The sequence below is a fragment of the Anopheles maculipalpis genome, chromosome 2RL (assembly GCF_943734695.1).
Source record: "Anopheles maculipalpis chromosome 2RL, idAnoMacuDA_375_x, whole genome shotgun sequence".
NCBI classification, from domain to species: domain Eukaryota; kingdom Metazoa; phylum Arthropoda; class Insecta; order Diptera; family Culicidae; genus Anopheles; species Anopheles maculipalpis.
The window spans coordinates 11517359-11542385 of NC_064871.1; the positions used below are offsets into that span (position 1 = coordinate 11517359).

The following is a 25027-nucleotide window of genomic DNA, read 5'->3' on the forward strand; positions in this document are numbered from 1 at the left end:
CAAGCAGTTCCCTACAGATGAGAATCGACCCTCAATCCCTCACTACCAGCCTTTCTCAAACTGCTGAATTTCAACTTCTTGTAAGGTAAGAATTGCTTGTGTAAGAAGCACTTTCGGAATATTTATTTAAACTTCTACCACCATACAGCGGCTGTCCCGATGAGGAACATAACCTTACAATAACTTGGGATATGGAAGAAGTGATCACCATTAGTCCTTCTTCGATTTCTATAAATGGATGTCAAGATATCAGTTTTACTGTACAAGTTACAGCCACCCAGCAGGGTAGATTTATCGTCCGTCCCATCAGCCTCATCTCCAATGGTCCACTCAGCCCCGACAATGACCGACTGTTTGTGCAGCTAAAGGTAGCGAAATATCATCCACTGATAATAGTATCGATGGTCATTGGCTGGACGTATACCGTGTGCTGGACAATTGGAGATTACTTTCAAGCGTGGACCAGTTACAGGCGCAAAAGTGTTGTTGGATTGAGCTTCGACTTCCTTTTCCTGAACATCGTCGGCAATTGCTGCTATGCGACATTTAACGTAGTCCTTTTCGCGAGTGCATTTATTGAGGTAAGATTGTTGGAAGATTTTGGGGGAGCAATTTTTGGAATATTTACTTCTTAGCTTCCATTATGCAGGCAGAATATTTTAGGCGCCATCCGTTCGGCCTCAATCCGGTCGTAGCGAATGATGTGGGATATGCCGTGCACGCGGTGTTTGGAAATCTTGTCCTTATTGTCCAGTGTTATCTCTACCATAGCGGTGGCAATGTTGTCTCAACCGCTGTGAAGTTACTCATTTCCGGCTACGTCATGATGGTGGCCATTTTCTACACGCTAACGATCGGGCAACAGATGCACTGGTTGGACTTTCTGTACATACTAAGCTACGTGAAGCTGTCTACAAATTTGATCAAATATATTCCCCAAGTGTTGATGAACTATCAGCGGAAAAGCACGGAAGGGTTCGCCATCTCCAACCGTTTGCTGGATTTGGCTGGAGGTCTATTGAGCTTATTGCAGATGGTACTAAACAGCTGGAATTACGGTAAGCATTTGGAAAGCATTCCATCATTGCACTGAGATTAAACTCAATGTTTTCGTTTACTTCCTCCAGATGACTGGCAATCCATCGTCGGAAGTCCTGTTAAATTTGGTCTGGGATTTGTCTCCATCTTCTTCGATGTGATATTCATGGTGCAGCATTATGTGTGTTACAACAAGCGAAAAGAAGAGCTTAAATAAGACAAAGCAATGGAAATGATTCTTAGCACGCTTGGTCCATCCACTCCTCCCTTATCGTATTGGACTTGTTTTATCGCATAATACATATTTGCAGAGTCTGCGAGCGTTGTGATGCTCTCACACTGACTAATCTCATCTGGTACGATTTATTTGTAACAATAGATCCGCTTATCGGCCCTCATCTGAGTGATGTTAGCTGAGGCACACACGGTGGTCAGTGATAAACTGATACTCCGGCCAGATAGGTACGGTTTCGTAGTTTCCACTCATGATGGGCGTCCTGTGGTGGTTGGTGTTGGGATTGGTGAGCGTTGAGACAGGTGCACATAACTTGTCCTTGACATTCGTGCCTCAATCTTTGGTTGTAACATTCGGTGAAACGGCAAACTTCAACATCGAAGCCAAGTAAGTAATAGCCTCCGAAAATCTTGGAAATGCTAATAACTCTAATGTCTTTGCTCTTCTCTTGTAGTGGATATGCATCCTCGACCTTTGATTTGCAATTTTACTGGCCCCAAGATGAAGCGATACAGATACCATCCAACCAAACGATCTCAATCACGGTTGGTTGGAACAATCACACTGTTCCTCTGTTGATAGAGCCAATAAAACAGGGACGCTTCATCGTACAACCACAACTAGAACCACCGAGAACAGTGGACGATACAAGACTGTTTCTGCTGTTAAAAGTGGCTATGTATAAGCCGCTGATGATCATATCACTGATGGTTGGATGGACTTACACTGCCTGCTGGTCGGCCGGTTATTATCCACAGATATGGCTAAACTATCGCCGAAAAAGTGTAGTCGGATTAAGTTTTGACTTTCTCTACATAAACATCGTGGGACACATTAGCTACGTGCTGTTCAATGCCTTTCTTTACTGGAATACTTTCGTAGAGGTAAGTATTCAATTATACCCTGTTTTTAACATCTAAATTTATGAAATACTATTATAATCACCTAAACCTCATCCACCCAGGATGAATATTATAGAAGACATCCTTTTGGATTGAATCCAGTAATTGGAAACGACATCGGGTTTGCGGTACATGCTGTCTTTGGTACCGGGTTTACTATCTTCCAATGCTGCATCTACGAAACAGGTGGCAACAGTGTGTCCAAGCCGGCAAAGGGAATCATTGCAACCTATCTTCTAATTATCGTCACTACAATGGTCTGTGCCATGCTCGATAAACTACATTGGTTGGATTTTTTGTACGTCTTAAGCTACATCAAGCTGTCCACGACAATGATCAAGTACTTCCCGCAAGCGTACATGAACTACCGGCGCAAAAGTACGGAAGGGTTCGAGATTATGAATAGATTGCTGGATCTGGCCGGTGGTCTATTTAGCATACTTCAGATGGTGCTAAATGCTTGGAACTTTGGTAAGTGATGGGAGCGATATATCGATCAAAGCAATATCGCTATAACAGATTTCCATTTTCAGATGATTGGAGATCAATCGGTGGAGATCCCGTCAAGTTTGGGTTGGGAATTTTTTCGATACTTTTCGATCTTGTGTTCATGTTTCAACATTATATTCTGTATAGGTGCGTATCATTGGTCTTTATCTTTTTTTGATCTGATATGCTTTAACAACGATGTTTCAAAAAATATTTTAGGAAAAGAAATATAATCGCTCCTGTGGAGCATCCGATGCTGCCAAAACTTCCCGTGATCGGGACGTGATCGTTAATAGTGTAATGCTGTGAGTGGGAATTGGAATCTTTACCTTCTTGTAGTTAGTTGTGGTTAAGGATACATAATAGCCTAATGGTAGTAGTAATCTTTCAAATGATATATCCGGTAATAGACTCAATAAGTAGGTTGGTGTAGGTTCAATTATAGGAAGGAATGACAATTTTAAATATGAATATATAAAGAGAAATCGAAAAAATCAAACGAATAATTTAATACTAACAAAACAACACAGGATGTTTATATTTTTCATGGTATATTTGACAATACTTTACAATACATTGATACATCGCTGGCTATTTTCATACATTTTCTTCCTCTCGTCAGCTCTTTTTCTGTCCTTTTTTTTTCTCTTTCCCTCTCTCTCTCTCTCTCTCTTCCCACTCACACTCACCGCCATACCGGCTTCGATAAATATTTCCAAGGATCTACAATGCTGGCGGCCCTTTGCATGCATTGGCTTATATACATGTAGAACTATATGACACCTAAACGGTATATTCTCTATTCGAGCATGATGATTGATTATGAATAATACATTTATTCGACAGCAGTCACTGCGCTTCCCCATTGACAAAGCTGCCTTAAGAACCACTATTAAGGGCTTTTTTGCTATACAAATTTGCCACAATAGTGCTTTAGTAGGCAGATTTTGTCAGTTGGATTCGCTTGCCTCCCATAGCCGAAATTCGGTCTAATGCATTTTGTGCGATCCCATGTGTGTCTACTATTATTGTCAACAACATAGCTCCTGCGTTCCACCTCGTTTCCTTATCCCGGAGCACGTGAGCTACACGTAGCTACTCCGTCACGTTGTTCTTCCTCTACCAGCTACTACTACTACTGCCATTCCATTCTAATGATGCTGATCATACCCAGAATCAATAGAAATCAGGCCTATGGAAGCTCCAGTTTAAAACAATATCAATCCTCAATTTAATTTCCTTCAAACGACAAAGTCTTTTCGCTATAATTTGAGTACGTTTCGGGCAAGCTGTTAGCTTTGCTTTAAAATTTTAAATAGTTTAGCAATGGTACATATATGTTTCATTTAATTTGCTCTTTTGCGTATGATTTACCAAGCACAGATTTAAGTTTGCAAAAATCAAGCTCATGACGGAAAGGAAAAAGAGATATTTAAACACAGATTGCAAACCAAGCAGCCTTTTTTATATCGACAGAACATATGCTCCAACGTGATTAAATTATTGATATGTGCTTTCCGTTGAATGGAATAGAAATTATTTTAAAAAACTCGTTGCGTTCTTGTTGCCCGGAGCCAATAGAAAAAAGCTGTGGAATGTGTTTATTTAAAATTTGAACACTGTTTCCGGTGTCTGGACCTGTTTATTTTTTTTTTTTTGTTTTTGTTGAGTTGTTCTATGATATACACATTCATACACACCTATAACACTGTTTGGGGCATTATCGAACTTCGTTGAGCTGCGTTGTCTACCCAAGGAACTGTGTATCGCTCGTCGAATAAAACAATTATTTATGGGAATGTGTGGTTGGCTTTCCTATATATGGCTTAATTTATGATCTTTTCAACCTATATCTCACTTCTGACACGCGATCGTTTGCGCTACTGATATCAACGTTAAAACTGACATCAAACAATTTAATGATAATACAATACAATTAATTTAAACAAACAAAAAATACAAACAAACACACACAAACAATTATAGTTTTAACAGCCTTCACAGAAAGGGACAAAAACATTTTAAAACACAACAGAAGGATTGATTCAAATCCTTGCGCACATTTGCTACATTCTGCCGCACTCGGTCGCGTGGAATGTTGCGTTTGGTTTGGTCGGGATCAAAAATGGGGAGGAAAAAAACGATGGCAAACGCGTTTCGTATGATGATGCGTGTTTGTTTAAACCTGAGCTGGTTTGGTCTTTCCTACGACCATGAGCATTTTCTGGAGGAATCGTGTGAGACCCACTGAAAGAAAGGAATAAAAGAGAAGTTAGTCAATGCTTTCTTTTTAAGAAGCTTAAATGTAACAAATGGTATTATTATAGTGCTTAAAATAGTGTTGTGTTCGAAGTGCTGATCATGGTGCGAACATTGTGATTACTTATTTGGTGTTTATTTATAATTTAAATTTGGTGCGGATGGTAAAAATAGTTTGAAGGAGAATAATATAGAGATAATTTTGAGAGAAAACAGGATACATTTTATAGGATTTTATTATTTTCTTCCACCCAGGAATGAATCTTTATTTCTCTCAAAGCATGCAAACTAAAAAGATAGGAAATAATTCTAAAAAAAAAGTCATTAAAATACACTTCCAAACACGAAATACTATAAAGTGATACGTGTAGTAAACAAAAAAAAAATACGAAACCAAAAAACGAAAACTTATACATAGTTTAAAACAAAAGAAAAGAAAGATAAAAACCTTTTCGCGTTTATTTCTGTTTTGGCCGCACCACCATCATTAACTTTTGTAAACTCTGCGTAAATCCACCTGTGGGACGACGTTTCCAAAATACGTCGAGAAAAGAGAGAGAGAGAGAGAGAAAGAGAGAAAAAAGAATTGATAGAACGAGAGAAACAGAGAGAGGTAGGTTTTTTTAGCAAATGAGGAAAATAATTTTACTACACAGAATACAAAAATCTAGAGCCAATAATGTTTAAAATCCGGTGTTGTAGGATAAAGGATGAGGATGTTTTCAAAAAAGCTTCTACTAAAAGCTTGCTTTAGGAGAGGAACTGTGGCGTAAGGAGGAATAAGAGTTGCAGGATGGAGCTTTTGGGGGGAGTGTTCTAACGTTCAAAATTTCGTCCAGGTTTAACCAATCCTGCTGCTGCGCGCTTACCCATCGTACGGTTGAACCATTTCGGTTTGTTTCTCCACGCGATAAATATGCAATAGACCGGAATGCTGGAAAGAATCATAAGACATCCATAGCCCGTCTCCACCGGGCTGGCAATCATCGGGACAACGGTGACGAAAACCGTGGCGATGAGGTACAGGATCGGGAAGATGAGATTCACCTTGATCGGACGGTTCAGTTTTGGTTGCTTCCATCGAAGCCACGGAAGACACAGTACGGCAGCGCCAATACTTAGCTGCGTATTGCAGAAGAATGATAGGAAAGCATGTCAGTCGTTGAGTGACGTCAGCGGACGGACGAAAAATCACTCACCCAAGTGGCAAACCCGACGTAGTTAATTAGTGCAAATATGTCCGACACCGTCAAATAAAGCATGGACAGTAGCGCCATAATCAGCACGGCGGGCGTCGGTGTAAGGCGCTGTATCTGGATCATGGTAAGAATCTCTGGCATCTGACCCTCGCAGGCGCCGGCATAGAAGAGACGGGACGAGGTAAGCAGAATGCCATTCACCGCACCAAACGTTGACAGGGCGACAAACACTGCGGAAGCGAAAACGAGATATAAAACCGGAAATAGAATGCCTTTACGGTTGCTTCTTTAGCCGCAAATCGAAATTCGATCCAGCATGATGCAGCAGAAAGAAAAGCATGGAACTTACCCGGTATCGTCCACGCAAATATGCCAAACACCCGATCGGCAAATGTGACTGCGACCGCCTCCGAGCCGAGCACCTCTTCCGGCGACAGGATGGTGTAGAAAGACACGTTGGTAAACACGTACACGACCGTTACTAGCGTGCAGGAAATTGCGATGGCACGGGGCAAATTCTTCACCGGGTCCTTCAGCTCCTCGATGATGAAGTTCAAATAGTTCCTGGAAGGATTTGTTGAATAGCGCACAGCAAAACAACAGAAAAACGCAATAAGAGGATTAGTGTGTCAGCCTTTCTTGATTGTCTTGGGATCTGGATCGTATCTGGGTAGCGCAAAATCTAGTTGTTATTACATCTGTCTAGGGCTGGGCCCCGGTGGACATCATTAGAAGCAAAGCGGCAATAACAAAAGCGGCTACCCGTCGTATATTGAAAGGCGCGCCAGCAGAACAGCAAGGGAAAGTAGGAAATTACACTTACCAACCGTTGTAAGCAAACAACCCCGAATAGAAGGACAATGCGAGCGATGTTACCTCGGTTTTGGTATTATCGAAGGTGAAGTATTCCGTGTGGCCTGTGGGCGAAAGAGCGAAATATAATGCAATCATACCATACAGACACAACAGCACTAGACAGCTGTGCTTTCCTTTTCGGTCGCAAAAAGACAATTATTAGGAAAAGTGAAACTGACAGCATGCAACACACAGCTCGTAGCGGAAAGAAAGCCATCTTAGACCGAGCTTCATCAACGACGCCGGCCGGTCTAGATTTCACAAGCTATTATCAAATTTAGTATCGTGCATGATAAAGCGGTCAACAACGTGGCACAACGGGCATCGAGGACCAGACCATCAAAAGTCGCATCAGAAGCAGTAAAGTAAATCAGCTTAATTGAATGTGGGCTGCACGACAATCACCGGCTATACTGACCGGTGCGTGAGCATTCCTGTCCCCTCCCAAAACAGTTCGGTGAGATGATCATTTAATGCGACCGGCGTGATGCAGTCGTCGAGATCGCCAGGAAGATGATCCCTGCTGTTGGGTTGTTCTGATTTGTTGGAACAATTTTGGCAATTCGTACTGAATAGCTGCATTAAATTCGTTCTACAGATGAATGAAAGTCAAACCGTTGGTACCCTCTTGTGATGCCAACAACGTGTCCATCCGTGGTTCTATCATCAGTAAAAGAAAGATCAGATTGTTGCTATGGAACGTGACTATCTCACGCTGCAGATTGTTACATTGTCGACGGCTTACAACGCAACGCCGACACTATTTCCGGTCCTGACAGCAACCCGATAAAACGTCTAAAACCCGCAGCGCAAACCCCGTAAGCCTCGTGTAGTAAACGTAGTTTTACAACTTTAAAATCCTGCTCCTGCGCCATCAAAACAAACAAATAAATCTCGCCTCCCGCACACCGATGTTACTGTTTCCACGTGTGCGCAGCCCCGCCGTGAAAGTTCGCGAAGTCCAGGCATTGTCGTCAACGGGTGCTCGTGCACACACGACTAGTCATCTCCAGCAGGCGAGAACACACCATGTGAGCCTGTTTTTGCATCGTAACAGATGCACCTGGTGGCAGGCACCACACTACCTTGATTTATGCTAACCATAGTCGCAACACACGCTCACGCTTGCATAACAGGAATCGCGAGAACTGGTGCGGCCGCCATCATCGTGCATCTTACTTACCGCGGAACAAATAGTAGGCACCGGCACCGATGATGATGAACAGTGCGAGTAGCTTGGCGTAGGTGAAGATGTCCTGCACGGCCGTAGCCCATTTCACGTCCCAACAGTTGATGAACGTCAGCACCACTGCAGAAAAAAAAGATCGAACGGGAACGAAAAAGATTTAAAACAACAATCGCGTGGAATAAAAAATAACTCGGGGTAGGTTTGGATTTGCATAAACGATCTAAATCCAATAGATGGATTCCATAAAGCTGCCGGACGCGGAAGATAGGTCGTTTATAAGGTTGATATGGTGTGATCCGAATCGTAAAGTAGAGCAGAAAACAGATCCCATTCGTGTAGGCCACTGTCACCGTTCTCCGAAAGGATAATACGAGCATACAATTACGAGGATTACTTACGGATACAGCAGACTGCGAGAAGACGGGCCGCATCCTCCGGTGGCTGACATTCGGGAAAGAATGGCTTCAGTACGTAAACGCTGAACGTTAGCGCGACAATTGCTTGCGAGCAGGGCCGCACTATCATACATTCGATCCACAGTCGGATGAACGCCAAGAACGGACCGAACGTTTCCATAATGTACGCATAATCGGCACCGGACTTTTTGATCATGGTGCCCAGCTCAGCGTAACAGTAGGCTCCAACCTGCACACGAGGCGGAAAGTGGGGGAGAAGAATAAAAAAAGGATCGGAGAGAGAATTTAGTGGTAGTTAAATTGCCGTTCGTCTGACATATAGGACATGCAATTTCGTCTCCCATTATTCAATCGTGTTTGGGCTTTTTTTTTCTATATTACAACAAATCGTGCTCTTATTGCTGACCGTTTGACGTTTCCCTCCGAGGGCAGACCGTGAAACCGGTTGGTGGACGGTCGTTAAAAAGTTGTTTTGCATCCCGGCGAATCCGCCTCCCGGCAGCCACTTACCATCGAAAACAGGCCCGAAATGATCCACACGATCAGCGACATGTTGACGCTGCCGGTGTTGATGAGGACACCGGTCGGCGAGACGAAAATGCCGGATCCAATAATCGAACCGACGATCACAGTGATACCGTTGACGAGTGTCATTTTGGGCTTGAGCACGATGTCGCCACCATCGCCACCGCCGCCGTTCGCTTCATCCTTGGCACTTTTCAGCGAATCCTTACGCTGCTTCTCGTCCTTGTTGAGCGCTTCATCTTCCATGGCTGTCGTAGGGCACAAATGCACAATCTGCGGATACGGTAGATGGAGGGGAAGGATGTGTTTACGGACGTTGTATATTGCATTATTCCTCCTTCCCTGCTTATCACAAGCTCACGCTCATATATCATTTCACTCTAATGCTAATGCTACACTGATTATCTCAATCGTATGGCCCCCACCCGGTAGACTATAATTTACATCCACTGATCAAACAAATTGTATTACACTGTTGACAGGAGGGCTGGACCACCGGATCGGCCTGCCAATTGCTGCCCGGATTGCTGTGTAAATGGATGTAATTTGTAATACAATTAAAAACCAGTCGGCCCACTGCCGAAATAGCAACAGTATCGGGATTGTAAACAACGCCGATCCTTGCTCTTTCGACAATGGAGTCGAACTGAGTGACCAGAGTATGGTTCCTAAGACTATGGCGTCACATTAGCCATCAAACAAAAAGGTCTCAGGTCAGGTGGATTGGAATTAGGCTCCGATTAGAATGTACGGAACAGGGTGATCGTTAAGGTTCGTTGAGATTTTTTAAAATTTAAATTATGAATATTTTAACGGAAACTAAGATTTTTGTCGTCCTTGCTTTTATTTCCACCTCTTATATTTTCTCCAAGTAAAACGTTTCTACACATCGAAACACCTGTCACTCAAACTCGGGCTCTCAATGACGTTCTTTTTGCCTAAGAAACATTCAACCAATCAACATCAAAACCCGATCTTCTTCAACCCTTCTACAACGTTCCTCCCCCACTGGCTCAATTGTGCTTCCGATGGGGGGAAAAAAACTTCATCAATTAAAAGACATCGGCTAATCGGAAACGTGACGAAACACCTTCATACCGCTCTTGGCGCCCAACAGTACACGTCCAAACGAAACGTCAATTTTGATGCTCGAGACACAGACGGTTCCGACACATACACGCGGTACAGTAGAGTACGCTCGGTTATCCCTCGGCACGTGTACGAAGAATTTTATTTAAACAGCTTTACAACAACCGCGTAGTACGTTAAATAACCTCCTTTCTTGTTGATTTGGGACTGGGCTGGGCTGTAGAGTCACAAACCACACAATTCCCCGAGCACAGGAAAAGCCCACACACGCAACACGCAGACGATTAACGTCACGGTTTAACGAGACCGTGCGTAATGGAACGATCGCGCGTAATTTCAACCAGTCCTGAATAGCGGTGGTTTGTTGGAATGAATCCTTCCATTCTTTTTCTCTTTTTCCTCTCAGGACACAACGAGTGCACAAATAAGGGGGAACTTTCAAGGTCAGTTTGTTTAAAAGAAAAAAGGGCTTAAAATGATGAAGGGAACACAGTTTTAATGCACGTCTTTGTCGACTGGCGGCTGGTAACATAGCTACTTCACTTCACACATTTTAATCACACGCACAAAAATCGCTCACACCTTTATTGCACTATAAGTGGAGGAAATTTAAAATCAAATACCTATTTCACTATCTCACTGGCACACCCGGTCACCCCGTATCCCTGGCAAGCTGTTCGAGACAACCAAGCACACACACTGCGTCAGGACTTCGCGGGCTTTTTGCCAGTCCACTCCGTTCGACTGCCGACGTTCGAATGTTTCAAACGGTCCGAACGGCCGCATGTACCTTTTTTCTAACGCAATTCAAACCCATATTCCAGCGCGCGGTCACTCACACTCGGATGTTCTGTACGAGTCACTCACGCGCCGGTGCGCGCGTCTCGTCTCAATGCTTCCCGAACGCACTCGCGAAACACCCGGGGGTACACTCGGTGGATCCGGTCGGTGTGATAACAGACACCCGCCTCAATTTCTGGCAGGCTATTTCGGTTCGACAGTGTGACGCTTTTTACAAAGTTAAAGCTGTGTAGCAGGTGACGCGATTGAGTTCTTTTTAGGCTCCATTTCAACCAAAGCTGGGGAAGATTGGAGGAAAAGGGGTTTAGGAATCTGAGAGTTTTGTTTTTGGCTTTGCTTCCTTGTAGCAGATGAGCTGATAGTTTTGAATACGTTTAGAAGAACGAGTTTTGTTTTCGGGAGGGGACAGGGTTATATCTTCTCTGAGGGTTGGTTGGGTGGACGCTTAATATCGAGGGTTTTTTGTTCGGGGGTGTGTGATTCGGTAAAGCTTTAACGGTGGTGCGAAAACGTGTTGAGTCACGTTTCGGGGCTTTTTTCCCTCACCAACGCTCCTCACCACGCAAAGCATATGACCTCTAGGTGGGTTACCGGACAGAGAGTGTTGTTAGCGGGTTAGCTTTACAGCGCGACCAAAACGTGCATGTAAAACAGATCGAGTCCCATACATCATCCAGAGCCAGAATTTGCCCGCCATGGCCTGGAGTTTAAAAAAGACGAAAAATAATTAACACTTTTTGTTTCGTTGAAATACCTGTTCCGATGTGAGGATTCTCACCCGGGAGGGATTTAACCTTGGCAAATCATTAGACAGTCAAATTGTGTGGTTTCGGCTCGTGGATGCCATGGGGAACGCTTATCGTACGATACACTCCCAGCCCCAGAAATGGGAAGACAAAACTGTACCATCATTTCGGGTGGGATAAATCTGGGTCCTGTGCAAGGTGCATTTACATTTTATATGGGTCCATATAAAGTGCTGATAAACCCCCCCCTGCTGAGCGCTAAGGTAAACAGTGCTTCATCAAATAAACAGGACTATATCTGTGGCACAATTACATTCGCCCTCGGCATTACTGCGACATTAGCGACGATCTGTGAGGCATCCTCATCCGTTCTGGACGGAATCGATTTTTTGTTTGCTTCTTTTTCACTTCACTCCTATTGGTTTTTGGACTTGGTGGTGTCCTCATGATTTCGCCACAACCCGAAACCCACTCCAGCACCATCATCTCTCGTCACGTGATGGTCGTTCGCAATGCGCTTGCAATGAAGTTTGCTAATATATATTTCCCCGATCCGATGCGGTTCCTTCGCCTGCGGAGAGCACCGAGTGTCCTCGTTCCAATTTTTCATATCACGTCACATTCAAACATCGTCCATAATTGATGAATCTCGAGCACACACTTCAGATGATGGTACAATAATTGATCTCTTTTCCTTTGCTTCCCGTGCACGCACAATGAAGCGTACAAAATGTTTCCTACGGAACTATAAACTGAGTTCCTGCTTCTGCAGAGAGTCTTTGCAAACTGTTTTCCTTTACAGGACATTTCACTACACACGCTTACTATTTGTGGCACAATTTCTACATTTATGCAAACTATCACCTTGCAATTAAATCAACGCACAAAAGATGCTTACCGTTTGCGATTTTCCGAGCGAATGATGGCGATTCTGACGTACAACGATGACGATCCGTGCGGTTGGAAGTGTCCTTGGTATAAGATGCGCGGTAATTGAGGGGCGTTATCCTTACTGTAACGTGACCGACCGGAGACCGGGTGTAGGATTGCCAATACCTTTCCCAACGAACAGCGTGACGTCTAAAGAAGGAAATCGCACACCCAACCATACACACACACTGGCACATAGAAGAGCGCATGCTCCATGGAAGCTGCGAAGCGTTCCTCGTGGGAAAGTAATACCCAGCGTCACATGCTCGTGTTTTGTAGGGCGAAAAACCGGCATAGCATAACAGGGGGATGCAATCTTCAACAAAACAGGAACGCGTTACGGTATTGCCAAACAAGCCGGGAATGCTCCAACTATCGAACGGAATGTTTGATTGATAACGCCAGCTTGGCCTGACCAGTCACAGTACCGGTAACTCATTCGTCTGCTTTGAGTTAATCGCAACTCCGGTGGTGACCTTGTGACGAAGTAATGGCTCCAACCAAACCCTGGATTAGTTTATTCACATCTGCGATCGGCTATTCTCGTTCTTCATTATCAAGCTAATTTTTTCATTTGTTATTAAAACGTCCAACACCAATTATCAGCATTTACAGCGACGTAATTGTTGAAGATTGTCTAGGGAACTGCCATAATCCGGTCAGCACGGGTTAAAAGAACTTCTCCGTGAACTTTGGCTCGTGTGCGTCATCCCAATATCGGTCTGGCGCCACGGTGTCTTCCAGTGTGCTTTTAGTGTGCTCCACTTTATCCACTGTTACTGATGGGAGTGCATTTGGTTTGATCTAACCATCGCTGATGGCGCAAAATTGACTGCAACGCACGGGCGAGATGCGTCCCGTTTTGTGTGGGATTATGCTAGTCACATCGATCGATCGATGCACCGATTCACTTGCGGCAGACGTTTAAATGGCTGATGAAACTCATCCCGTGGCTTGCATCAGTGCCGACTGCAGCCGCAACTATCGCAGCAGGGGCCGCGCCGCGCCAAAGGGCGAAGAACGAGCCAGAGCGATTGTCAATGTCGCCTGCGGTCATCAACTGTAGAGGAATGGGATTTCGTTGTGGTTTTGCAATGTTTTTCCAGCATTTTGTGTTTATTTATTGAGCGTATTTTCCAACACGAGTACCATAACATACACAGCGAGTCTTTCGAAAAAGCGAAATAATTGGAAGTGATTGCTAAAAATTGACAACTACGAATTAGCTTGTAATGATGTCTGGAGTTATTTGACTTATTTCAGCTAATATGCTCATGTCTCCACTGGTAAATGGTTCGACGGTAACGTACGTCATCCCGTTCGTCAAATACCGCAATTGGATACGCTACGATTATAAGAATTGATTCATTATCAAGCCGGTACGAGTCGATTGATTGACATCCACGTGTAGCTATGACACGATTAACGGTCACGGAACTAAGTTTTATTGCATCACCGCCAGCTGCTCGAATCAGAAACTGCAGTCAGTGCATATGAATGTGCACGACTATATGTTATAACGGTACTTACATTGTTTGGTGCATATACTTGAATAACCCGAGATAGTTACTTGAGTTGTTTGAGGACTAATTTGTCAGTTATGATAGAGTTATTAAGGCGTCTCTTAGCATCTCTTGTCCACACTCTCTTTTTTTGAGACGAAATCGATCTCTAATAGCTGCGAAAAAGCGATGTCATGGTTTACGCTCTCTGCACTCGTAGTCTTCATACACGAGAACACTTCTTACCTCAGGTGTGGTTGCCCGATTGCGCAAAGTCTGCGGTGGTGTTGCTTATTAGCGGTTATTATCCCGACATTGACCGTTGCTTGATCGAATGCTCAAGATCATCGTGGTGACGGTTGCCATGGGCGCTAAGCTTTTTCACTTTCATCCTTCTTTGACCAACAACAGCGCGTAAGGTGGCACCGACTTGGGGGCCATTAAATCCGCGTCCACCTTGGCTACGGTTGGAGTCGGCCGGCCGGTCCGTGTGCTTATCAGCTTACCGTATCGCTGCGGGTTCTGCTGGGGGTTGATGTCGTGATGTCGGGTGGTCTTCTATGTCAATAGAGAAGAGCGCAGCGACAGCAGCAGTGACCAGAACATAATTATCAGCTGTAATTGTGGTGCAAATTACGCTTCCAATTAAAGAGCTGCTACTTTGAAAGCAAAAACCAGTAGTGTTGTGTTAAATATGTGAACCGTTGATAAACTAGCTTACGACGATGTGTAGACAACAACATTTGGCGCGCACTTGTGGTAGCCATGTGCGATCGAAAGGGAATGCTGTATGAGTATTAAAACGTGTTTATATGAAAAGCTCAATACATCGGATTGCAGCTGAATGGAACGTGTATTTTTGTGGAATCGTTAAGGTTAACATAATTCTCTATTCATTTTAAATTGTCTTTTTTATTTAAGCGGATTAAAACCTATAAACAACTTCACTTAGCGCAATCCAAAAAAATTATCGAAAAATTCAAAATCAACGAGAATGAAAAGTTTCACTAGCTTGAACGTGTAGTTTCGTCGACGAAATATTTCAAAGTTTTCTTTGGCCGTTCCCAGGGCGCATGAAAAACTGCATGCAATTCTTTATGCTTAAATACTTCACAACATTTTTTTTTTGGTGAGATTATTTTTTCGTTAATTTTTTATTATTTAATTAAATCCTCAATCCCAGGTACACCAAATTATCGATGATTAGATCATGATATAAATACTTTTGCATTGTCATCTTATTTTTGACTAAAAGACTTCTTCCGCGGTCCGTATATACTTAATTAAGTTCAACAATTTGCGAAAATGTTCCCATCATTGTCTAATAGCTTGGATAGTAAAAAAGTTGAATTATTCTTTGTTAAAATCTTTTCCAGTTTATTTTTTGCGCAATTATTTATGAACTTAAGGATGAAAACAAAAATGCAATAATTAGTTCAGATACTGTTGAACAATATTCTAAATTTTGGTATTTATACATGGTAGAAGTTTCGAAAGCAACAGTTAAAAAATAGGTTGTAAAAGTGATCTTAAATTATTGTCCATCACTGTAACATTTCACACAATCACACACTAAAGAATAATCACTTTAGTGTAAGCTTTACAGTCAAGCCACTAAGAAAGATGAGTACTATTTTTTCATAAATTTGTAAAATATGTAAATCCATAACCGGTTCCTTCTGTCAACCACGTCTCCCCTGATCATTCCCTTACGCGAAGCGCATTTCGATACTATTTAACGATCGACCCTTATATACTGATACGCCGTTCTACACAGAACCGACCTTTCTACATGATTTGGCGCACCATTCTTTCTCTCATTTGCCCGCACACACACACGCTCCCTTTCTTCACGCATCTAGAGAATCGGTAACAAATGACAATCATCTTCATAAAAACTACCGAACGCACATGTGCACACCCGACGACGCTTTTTTTACGCTTGCCTGGCTTAAACCAGCAGATGAGCAACAACGCCGCACCATTTGCCCTTGCCTTGTAACTGATCACGCCTAACAATTGCCAACCAAAGTAGTTGTGATTCCGGGTACGACCGGTGTATGCGGATTGTGGGTCCTGGCTGCCAGTTCCTTTCGGTTGTTGGTGCACGCTGGATGCTGGCCGGTTGCGATGAGTTGCTGCTGTTTGGTCGTATCGTACCACTTGATCGTTAATTTAGTCGATCGTTTTTCGGACGTGCTGCGCGATCTGCTGTACTGTCGGTGTAAGAGCAAGGGTGACGATTTGTCGGACAATTGTGATCAACAGGTGGTTACGGTGGAGGCCGGTGCACCGACAGACCCAGTGTCGTCGTCATCGTCCGAGCGAGTGTTGACAAACAAGCCACGGTACGTTGTGATCAATGATACGGTTGAGCTGGAACCATTCTATTACGACGTCGACCGACGGTACAGTGAGCTGCTGCTTAAAGATCGTCCCGTAGGAACGTGCATAGTGCGACCGTTTAAGCTAAAAGTGAGTTAAGTGGGGGGGGTGTCAGGCCGAGCGATTTATAAAGGTTGATTTTAATTTATCACAAACAGCACGCCACGATACGTTACATCCTGTCGATCCGTGCACCCGACACCTACTTCCATCTCTTCATCCGACACGCCGGCCAGAATGGCATGTATGCACTCGGGTTGGAAAAGGATCAGGAAAAACGGTTCAAATTTCCCACCGACATCGTCCGCTACTACCAGATACATCTGCTCGAGTGTACACGTGCACAACTGGTCACGAAGCTGCAGCTACAACCGCTACCAATTTCGGATTTGGTGGTCTTGGCTCAGACCAACACAACAGCATGGGCGATGTAAAAAGTATACAAATAAAATTTTATTTCCACAGTAAAAATACACCCAGAAAAGGATATCTCTCTTTGCCTATGTACAGTGCGTCGTTGTTGATGTTGGTGCAGCGGCGTGTTCAGCCCGTGCTGGTAAGTGTGCTAAGTGGCCACGACCGCTTTGTAAACACAGTGTCCATTCTGCATCAGTGCTGGCCACAAGAACGCACGGATAATGTCGGAACGCTTCTCGGATATCGGGTATCTTTCGTGCTTCTCCGGCTGCAGAAGACCTGTGGGTGAAAGAGCATTTGTGTGTGTGTGAGAGAGAGAAAGAGATACTTTGTTCACTACTTTGTAGTAGAGATGTACGCATTGAGTAAGAGTGAGTAAATTAGGATAATCCTGTACGTGAAACTATGGATTTAAATCAGCATTACTCAGGAGCAATAACACCGGATTAATTCGGAATAAAAACCGAAAAGAGTGAGTCATGAGTCGGCACAGAGAGTGAGTAAGTGTACTCCAACAAAAAAAAGGTTTTTGGTGCATTTCTTTTTTATGAATCTTTCAAGAGTGCGTAAATGATTTGAATCTATTTACCGACTCTTCATTTTCTGATTCAAATCATACTAAAGAGTGAGTTTTCTCACCTCTACATTGTGGTGCACTTACCGAGAGTAAAATCCGTATCGAGGTAGTATGGGTTGGTTTGATTCACCATGCGCCACGCTAATCGTACACAGTCGCTGATGTAGTGGATAAGTGGTATGCAAGCCTCTAGGCAAGGGTACTCGTGCAGCGTTGACAGCACCTGATTGGCAACCTGCCGTTCGACGTCACCCATCGGGAAGCGTTCGGCCGTCTCCTTTAGCTGCTGCCTCACTGCCCGATCCAGAGCGGCCGTAGCTTCATCGTTTGCATCCAGCACGTACAGTGTTCGACGCACCTCCAGTACCTTGCGCTCTTTAAGACCATGGCAGGCACGGAAGGCAAGCTGCAAAGACGGGGAATTGGTAGTAGAAATGTCCACTAGGGGATAAAATGTTTTCCGCCCCTACTTACCACGATGATTGAGAACAGTATCTTCGCTTTGAGCTGATGGGCGTGTTTGAGCTGGGGCAACGAGTTGAGTGAGTCCAGTGTGTCAATGCGATTTTTACTGTACGTCACACTGTACTGCCGTACCAGTTCCGAGCTGCTTACACCGATAAAACAATAGAAGACAAATGTATCATTAACACCATTCGCGGCGTAATTTGTATCCAGTTACACAGCTCATACTTAGTCTCATCAATGTCCGAATCGGAATGGTAACCATCACTACCACCACTGCTGCATCCATTGCTGGTGGGACTGCTCGGTGGGAGTGTGGTGATCGGTCCCATCAGTCCTAGCACCGTGTCGCACCCGCGCGAGTAGTTCATCAGCAAACCGGCCGCCGGTCGTTCCTCGGTGTTTGCCGTCGCATCGGTACGCCGAATCTGGCCAACACAGAACAGCACCTCCTTGTCGTTCTGTACCCGCTGGGAAAGGTTTTCCACCAGCTGGGCTAACTGTTTGAGCGCCGGTTTGTCTAGCATGGTGAGCAGCGTTTTGTTGTCGATCAACCGCTGCTGGATGTCACCGTACCCGATCGCTAGCAGCCGCTGGTGGGAAGATTGGGCCGGATCCTGGTGTGCGGTAACCGGGCTCAGCTCTTCCAGCTTGTGAATGGCAGTCTTGTACGTGTCGATGTGTCGCTGCAGTTCATTTTTCAGCGCAACGTGCAGCGATATGAGACTGCCAGTCTGGTCGGCCGTCAGCCCATGCACGCCGAGCCCTTGAATTGCTTGATCGAGCTGTTTGCGGCGGGCGAGAAGTGAATCCCGTAACGACGGTTGCCACACACCGATCGCTTGCGCGAGTTTCATGCATCGCTGCCGTAGTCCCGTCTCGTGTGGATTGCTGAACAGCTTCACCAGATGCCACATGATTGCTTCGCAAGGAACGTCCGGACGTTGAGTGGCAACGACCGCATTTAGCCTGTACGGGGGGAAAGAAAACATGCGTGCAATATTAGTTTCAGCTGTTAGTTTGGTATGCGATTTAGAGTTTATTAGGACCGAGCATTCAAAGGTGATGATCTACATATGATTGGAAGCTGCTATCTTCTACGATACGGCCTATTATTGAACGCAAGAAATGATTAATGGTTTCGCTCGACCGAAAAAGGGTTTGCTTCGCCGGTCAATTATCGAGTGCGTGTGCGCATTGTTTTTGCGTTGCTAGTGAAGCGTTGTGAGTAGAGGAGGTATTCCCAATGTTCTCCGTTTGATAACACATCCCGTTGGAATTTAGTCACGGGTGTAACGAGATTCCTGTAACTCGATTCCAGTATTAAACTTTACCCTCTTTCTTTTTTTTTCGTTAACAAATGTTCCATATATGTAATCACCGAGTAAAAAGAGTCTTTTTCAACAAAAAACCGCATTAATTCGATCAGTAATTAAGGCCAGCACACATGCTCTGATCTGATTTTACTTAACTAGCAATAAGCCAATGTAATTCAAATTACGCGTACCCGTGGCCCGAGCAACCTCCAGCATATTGTGCATTTATTTTGTTTGTAGCCTAGTTTTTTTCCTTTGCAGTCTTTCTTGTTCGTTTCTCGTTTTCCCCCAGACAAGTGCATCCAGTAGATCGTCCCCAGTATCAGTAGGGGCCAACGAGACGCTTGCAAACGAATACAGGCCATTGGGAAGCGTGTCTACTTAACGCATTCGATGGTCTAGATACAATTTTCCCCAAACCGAAAAAAACCAATTGACTACGACTGGCGGACTAGGCGATGATCATTTCAATATGCTGATGCTTGCTTAACGATCGATCGATTGTGTTTAGCCGATTTCAGAGCCGACCAAAACCATTCAAGCCCGTACCGTTAGCATTTCGCTTTATGTTTATGTTATTTGATGTATTTTTTTTTTCTATGTCACCACTTTCCCGGAGCGTCACTTTTTGGTGGAGGATTTAATGATTTGCTACTCATTTGAATTGTTGTTGGTCACCGGTAAGCCTGTTCAAATCGGGCCTCACCGGTTCTATAAAATGGCAGGTGCCAAAATTTACTAAACAATCATCTCGCAGCTCTTTTTTTCTGTACCGCTCTGTTCCCCGATAGGAGCGGATCATTTAAATGAGTGCTGCCGCGATCGTGACAAGTGAAAGCAGTCGGTCAACATGTAAAGCATTTTTGAACATTAACTATGTGTTGTGTTTTTTTAAAGTTATTTTGAGATACAAGTGGCTTGTGCCGGAGGAGAAATTTGTCAGATTCCAATACGTAGATGGCAAGCGTACGTACGCACCACTAAGCATATCCATCTCATCACAACCGGGCAAAACAACGGCGTGGAATGGATGGCAGAAACAGGAGAGAAGAGACAAAAAAAAAAAAACCGCTCGTATGCTGTCATTTGGCAAAGTCCTTTCGACTGACAAAAATCATAAAATCTTCACGGAATGCGAAACCACCGCTGGTTGCGAATGGACACTTTCTTTCTGCTTAATTTATTTCCATCCATCGCGGCGGTACGGTCGAGTTTGCCATCTTTCGAACCCTGCATCAGAACTGGTTTGACCTTACAGAGCGCACACAAACACTCATCGCCGCGCATGTCTCCGTACGGGGTACGTGCCTGGCGGAGATACAACTTTTCATTTCACCTCCATTAATCAAATGTCCGATCGATAATAAATTGGCGAAATTGCCATTCGGCGGTGATGCGCAGCCGGAGGGAATGGAAGAACCTGTGTGACCCGGGCTAAAGATCAGTAGATCGTTTGCCTATTGTCTGTTTGCTATGCTGGACATTGGGGTTTGTGTGCGAAGGGAGTGCAAACATATCGTATCGACCAGCGAGCCTCGTAAAAGTGAGACTCCAAATCAGGAATGTTTGGTTTCCAGAATGGTGAAAGTAGTACCATCAGAAAACAGGTTAACGAATGCAGATATTCGAAAGGACTGTCACTTACCGATTGAAGAAGGATTCGAGCAGATAGGTGCTGTGGGGTAGTGCCTCGATCAGGATGTCCATGGGAAGCTCGGCGACGACCGACCGAAGTACGGATGGTCCTAGACGACCCACGACGGTGGCGGCCTCACGATACTGTCTGCCTTCGGATAACAGCATCAGCCGGCGAAGTACCTGCCGTGGACTGGTGAACCCTTCGCGCCCGTCCCGTGGTGGGGCACGAATTCTTTCACGACTGTCCGCCATCAGGGGACCGAAGTTTTGCGACAGATTTGTCACCTGTTTCTTTTTCTGCTTTCTGGCTGTCTTTCGCGAGTCTTCTGCTTCGGATTTGACGTTATGTTTCTTCAGCTGGAACGGATGGATACGTTACATCCGAAAGTCCGTCGAGAGCGATACGTTGTATTACACTTGCATCGAGGTGAAGGTTACACCGAACACAACCTGTATTGTCTTGCGTAGAGTTGTACGACTCCTCCACACTTTACCACTCACTCACGATTGTTGATAAGAAACGGCGATCTACAGTATTTTACCGGTACCCTCTGCACTATCACTATAAATCACCGAAAAATCTCTACCTTCCTGTCAAACTTTACCACACACACACACCAAGTGCCACCCTTTGCAAGGTTCTCACGCGTGCACACAAAAATTCACGGTTCGCAGAATCGAAAGGAGGTCCGCCCGGTCCGGACCCGAGCGTTATGCTAACACAATTCACCGACAATATTACATCACTCGGTTCGCCGTCCTCCGGTGCATCTGCAACTTCGATGGGCGGAAGGCCTTGCCCGAGCGGGGTGAGGGAAATTTTCACAGCTCCACCCCAAATTGCGCTGGACAAACAAAGCCACACTACGGATAAACACGGCACCAAGTTACGGTAACGGCACCTGCCCGGCGTTGACGCTGGTACGCGAACATGTCATCAAGTGGATCACTTCGCCTTTACGTCCCCGGCACACCGACAATGGTCGGAAAATCGATTTTGGTTCGGACGCTTCGCGTTGTGGATAATGTTGCCGTTTTGTCTCCGTGAGGTTCGGGTGGTCCAAAAGTCGCTAAAACAATTCGCTGCAAAGACACAGTGGGAAGCGTAGAAGAAATGGAAGGAAAATCTTTAGTTAGGTTTAGCTCTCAAATGGGCCGGAAAGGCATGGTGGATGGGCGTGGTTGGAAAATTGTTCGCTAACAGACAGGGCCAGAAAATGCAGAGCAGTTCAATTGTTAATAATAGACTAAGGTATGGAAAATTGGGTCACGAGGAGGATGTTACGTTGGATTAGTGTGATCGTCACTGGACGGATGAAATAAGATATTTGTGAACTCGGATGTGGACAAACATTTTGGCCGTTTTTTCTTTCTTGAAGATATTGAGAATAGTGTGCACAAAAATATCTTAAGTTATTTGCTTACGAAAGAGTCAACTGGAATTAAGTTAATAGATGAGAACAGTGTTTTTTAATATCCTGCAACATTGAACAGCGTTTGGTCACATAACTGGTGGAGATCTGTTCTGTAGACGTCTGTAGACTGGCCTACATTAGAATAGAAAAAGAATTCGTATAAATGAGATTTCTTCTTCTTGGCTTAATGACATGCTAGGCCACTGGAATAGTTTATTAGACTTGTTAATACCACATAGTTGGATAATCGCTCAAAACAGGGGAACGGATCCGGATAGGATTTGAACTCCAAGTAAGACATTGATGTCCAATAGAGTCTTCAGCACCTAAAACCGCAGGTCCCGTTTCTCTAACTGCCAAATGATGTCTAAATTCAATTACAAATTCTCGCTACCCTCCATCAACCGAAACGCAACGCGATCGCGACTGTGCCGTGGGACACGAACTGTCGCACCACGCGCCAAACGACCGATCGATTTGTCTCCTGCTCTCTTTATGCCACTAAACATATCCATTATTCACGCCGCAGCACCCAAGTGGTCGTGACCGAAGAGTTAAGTGACTCCAATTTCGTGCCGATATGCCGAGTCGCGCCGAGAAGCCGTTGATCTGGAGAGCTCAAGTTGAATGATCTTTTCGATTGCGTTCGTAGCCCGGAATGTTTGGCCACGGGGGAGGGCAATGATGGGCGATCAGCGTTCGAGCTATTTCCAGACGATCTTGAACTAGTTCCCAAGCGACGACTGATCGAGGGATCGTTTAAGCACGCGCACTTACAGTATTACATCGTACCGGGCACCTGGTAATGCTTTAATTAAATAGCCTACTGGGGGGCAGTGATTGGGGGTATTAGAGATAGAACACATTTCACAGACTCTGGCTGACAAAAGCATCCCCAGGACGCTACTGTGGTGTTTGTCCCAATTTTGTAGTTGCACACAGAACACGGCTGGAGAAAATTGCATGGGAAAGCTCGTTTGTTCGCCCTAGTACCAGAACAAGTTGCGGCAAGGTGTCAAGACAATAAATGAAACAATCATAACTCGGAAGCAGCGCTCTTGTGCGGGGTATAACGTAGCGGAAGAAATCGATCGCATCAAATGACGACCTGGTAACGGTTACCATTGGATGATGGTTGCCGGTTGGTTTAGTAACACTTGGGAAAATGGAACTTCAGGAATGTGTAAGATTTGCTTCGACATTATTACAGTGTGTTAATCCGTTAGCTGGAACTCTCAGCTCATGTGACGTTGTTAAACCGTAGGTCGGAACAGGAATGTAAACATGCATCTTTAGCGTTCAAGAATGTGCTCACACAGTAAAGTGTGCGGCATGGGAGATGTAAGGTTCCGACGTAGAATTCCATCCCGTTTCCTCATAGTATTCTCACGCCTACACCACCCATGATGTGGTGATGGTGGTGATCGTGGTGATAAGAAGCTGCTTGATGTTTACAGTCGTCTGACAGAGGGGCTTCTCTTATTTTCCAAACAAACACACGAGTGAATGAATACAAAACAAAGAAAAGCTTGGGAAATGGGTATCTGGGAGTACTTCGGAAGGGCATCACATCAAACGAGCTACAAGTAAAACATGAGACCGGATTATGTAATGCTGTTCTTCAGTCATCGCCGCGTCGTCATGTTTGCTGATGGTGTTCTCCCTTTGCCGAATGATGCCTCTTCCTGTACTCGTACTGACGCTCGTTACATCAATTACAATTACGCTAGACAAAAAAAAAGCAAGTAGTCTCCAGCCGGACAAGATGGGAACGAGGACAAAATGGCTGCAGATCATATCGTGCTAACGGAATCTCGTATCTCGTCGTCCGGTTTGGGAGTAGAGGCGAGAACTTTATGAGACGTGCCGGAGAATGACAAACGAAGACGAGAAGCGGTTTCAAGTAGCAAATTGTACAATTAAAAGAATAAGTTTAGTACTTTTCTCTTGGCTTAATGATTAACTAGGTCATTAACTAGGACTTATTGATATCAAGTTGTTTGGATAGCCTGTCCTCATTAGTGTTGTCCGTACTGAGTGAGAGCGAGTTATTTAAATTCATTCTTATGAATGATTTGAATAAACTCCTCACCAAGTATTTTTACGACTTATTTGAGATCCGAATCGCAGAGAGTTTTAATATTTTTTTCGTGATTCAAATCGCACAGATGCTTAACGACTCTTTTGTGATTTGAACCGCAGAGAATTATTATATTTCACGGATTTCTAAGTTAAAGGCCGCTAACTGCCTCATTGTAACGAATCTCAAAAGAGTTGTTAAATGAATCATTTCCCAATAGGAAAGGAGTAAGAGTGAGTTCTAGGTCGGTCTCGATAAGATTTGACCCTCGTTCCTTGCCATGTGAAGACCTTCGCAACGCACCAAGGAGTTCAGTACTAATGTTTGATGTGCTTTAACCAGGAAATATTCCACCACACAACACTTGTGCTATACCTCTCAAGAAATTAACCTCAAATGTCATCATCTCCCAGTGAAGAGAGAATAGGGTTAAGCAACAAGTTACACGCACGCATATTGTTGCTGAAATCACCTTAATTAGATTATCGAGCGATGCACAAACCCGGCCCACTGACCCACAAACATTCTGCGCCCCCTTGCTTTTGATATGATGCTGGAA

At 44.5% G+C, this 25027-nt stretch overlaps 5 protein-coding genes across 8 annotated transcripts in view; 2 read left to right on the forward strand and 3 right to left on the reverse strand.

Annotated features, from left to right (window-relative positions):
* Positions 1-25027, reverse strand: part of LOC126558824 (pyridoxal phosphate homeostasis protein) — a 445790-nt gene that overhangs the window by 386618 nt on the left and 34145 nt on the right. The window lies entirely within an intron of this gene.
* On the forward strand, positions 192-2950 carry LOC126560093 (cystinosin homolog). The gene is made up of 6 exons (XM_050216255.1): positions 192-581; positions 650-1058; positions 1128-1156; positions 2238-2646; positions 2709-2811; positions 2884-2950. The coding sequence occupies exons 1-6, from the start codon at positions 192-194 to the stop codon at positions 2948-2950; spliced, it is 1407 nt and encodes a 468-aa protein (XP_050072212.1).
* LOC126557836 (Y+L amino acid transporter 2) lies at positions 4772-9380 on the reverse strand. 3 transcript variants are annotated; one of them, XM_050213735.1, is made up of 9 exons: positions 9093-9380; positions 8565-8811; positions 8161-8286; positions 6946-7039; positions 6472-6686; positions 6123-6352; positions 5793-6045; positions 5372-5440; positions 4772-4911 (listed from the first exon to the last, which is right to left on the reverse strand). In XM_050213735.1, the coding sequence occupies exons 1-8, from the start codon at positions 9351-9353 to the stop codon at positions 5382-5384; spliced, it is 1485 nt and encodes a 494-aa protein (XP_050069692.1). In that variant the 5' UTR covers positions 9354-9380; the 3' UTR covers positions 4772-4911; positions 5372-5381. The 3 variants fall into 3 exon arrangements, with proteins under 3 accessions (XP_050069692.1, XP_050069691.1, XP_050069693.1); XM_050213734.1 differs by lacking the exon at positions 5372-5440 and having other exon boundaries at positions 4804-4911; XM_050213736.1 differs by lacking the exon at positions 4772-4911 and having other exon boundaries at positions 5369-5440.
* On the forward strand, positions 16264-16994 carry LOC126559088 (uncharacterized). The gene is made up of 2 exons (XM_050215197.1): positions 16264-16650; positions 16719-16994. The coding sequence occupies exons 1-2, from the start codon at positions 16306-16308 to the stop codon at positions 16992-16994; spliced, it is 621 nt and encodes a 206-aa protein (XP_050071154.1). The 5' UTR covers positions 16264-16305.
* On the reverse strand, positions 17117-21225 carry LOC126559806 (uncharacterized). Its single transcript, XM_050215980.1, has 5 exons — positions 20981-21225; positions 18248-18988; positions 18029-18161; positions 17639-17960; positions 17117-17256 (listed from the first exon to the last, which is right to left on the reverse strand). Exons 1-5 carry the CDS (start codon positions 21223-21225, stop codon positions 17126-17128), a joined length of 1572 nt encoding a protein of 523 aa, XP_050071937.1. The 3' UTR covers positions 17117-17125.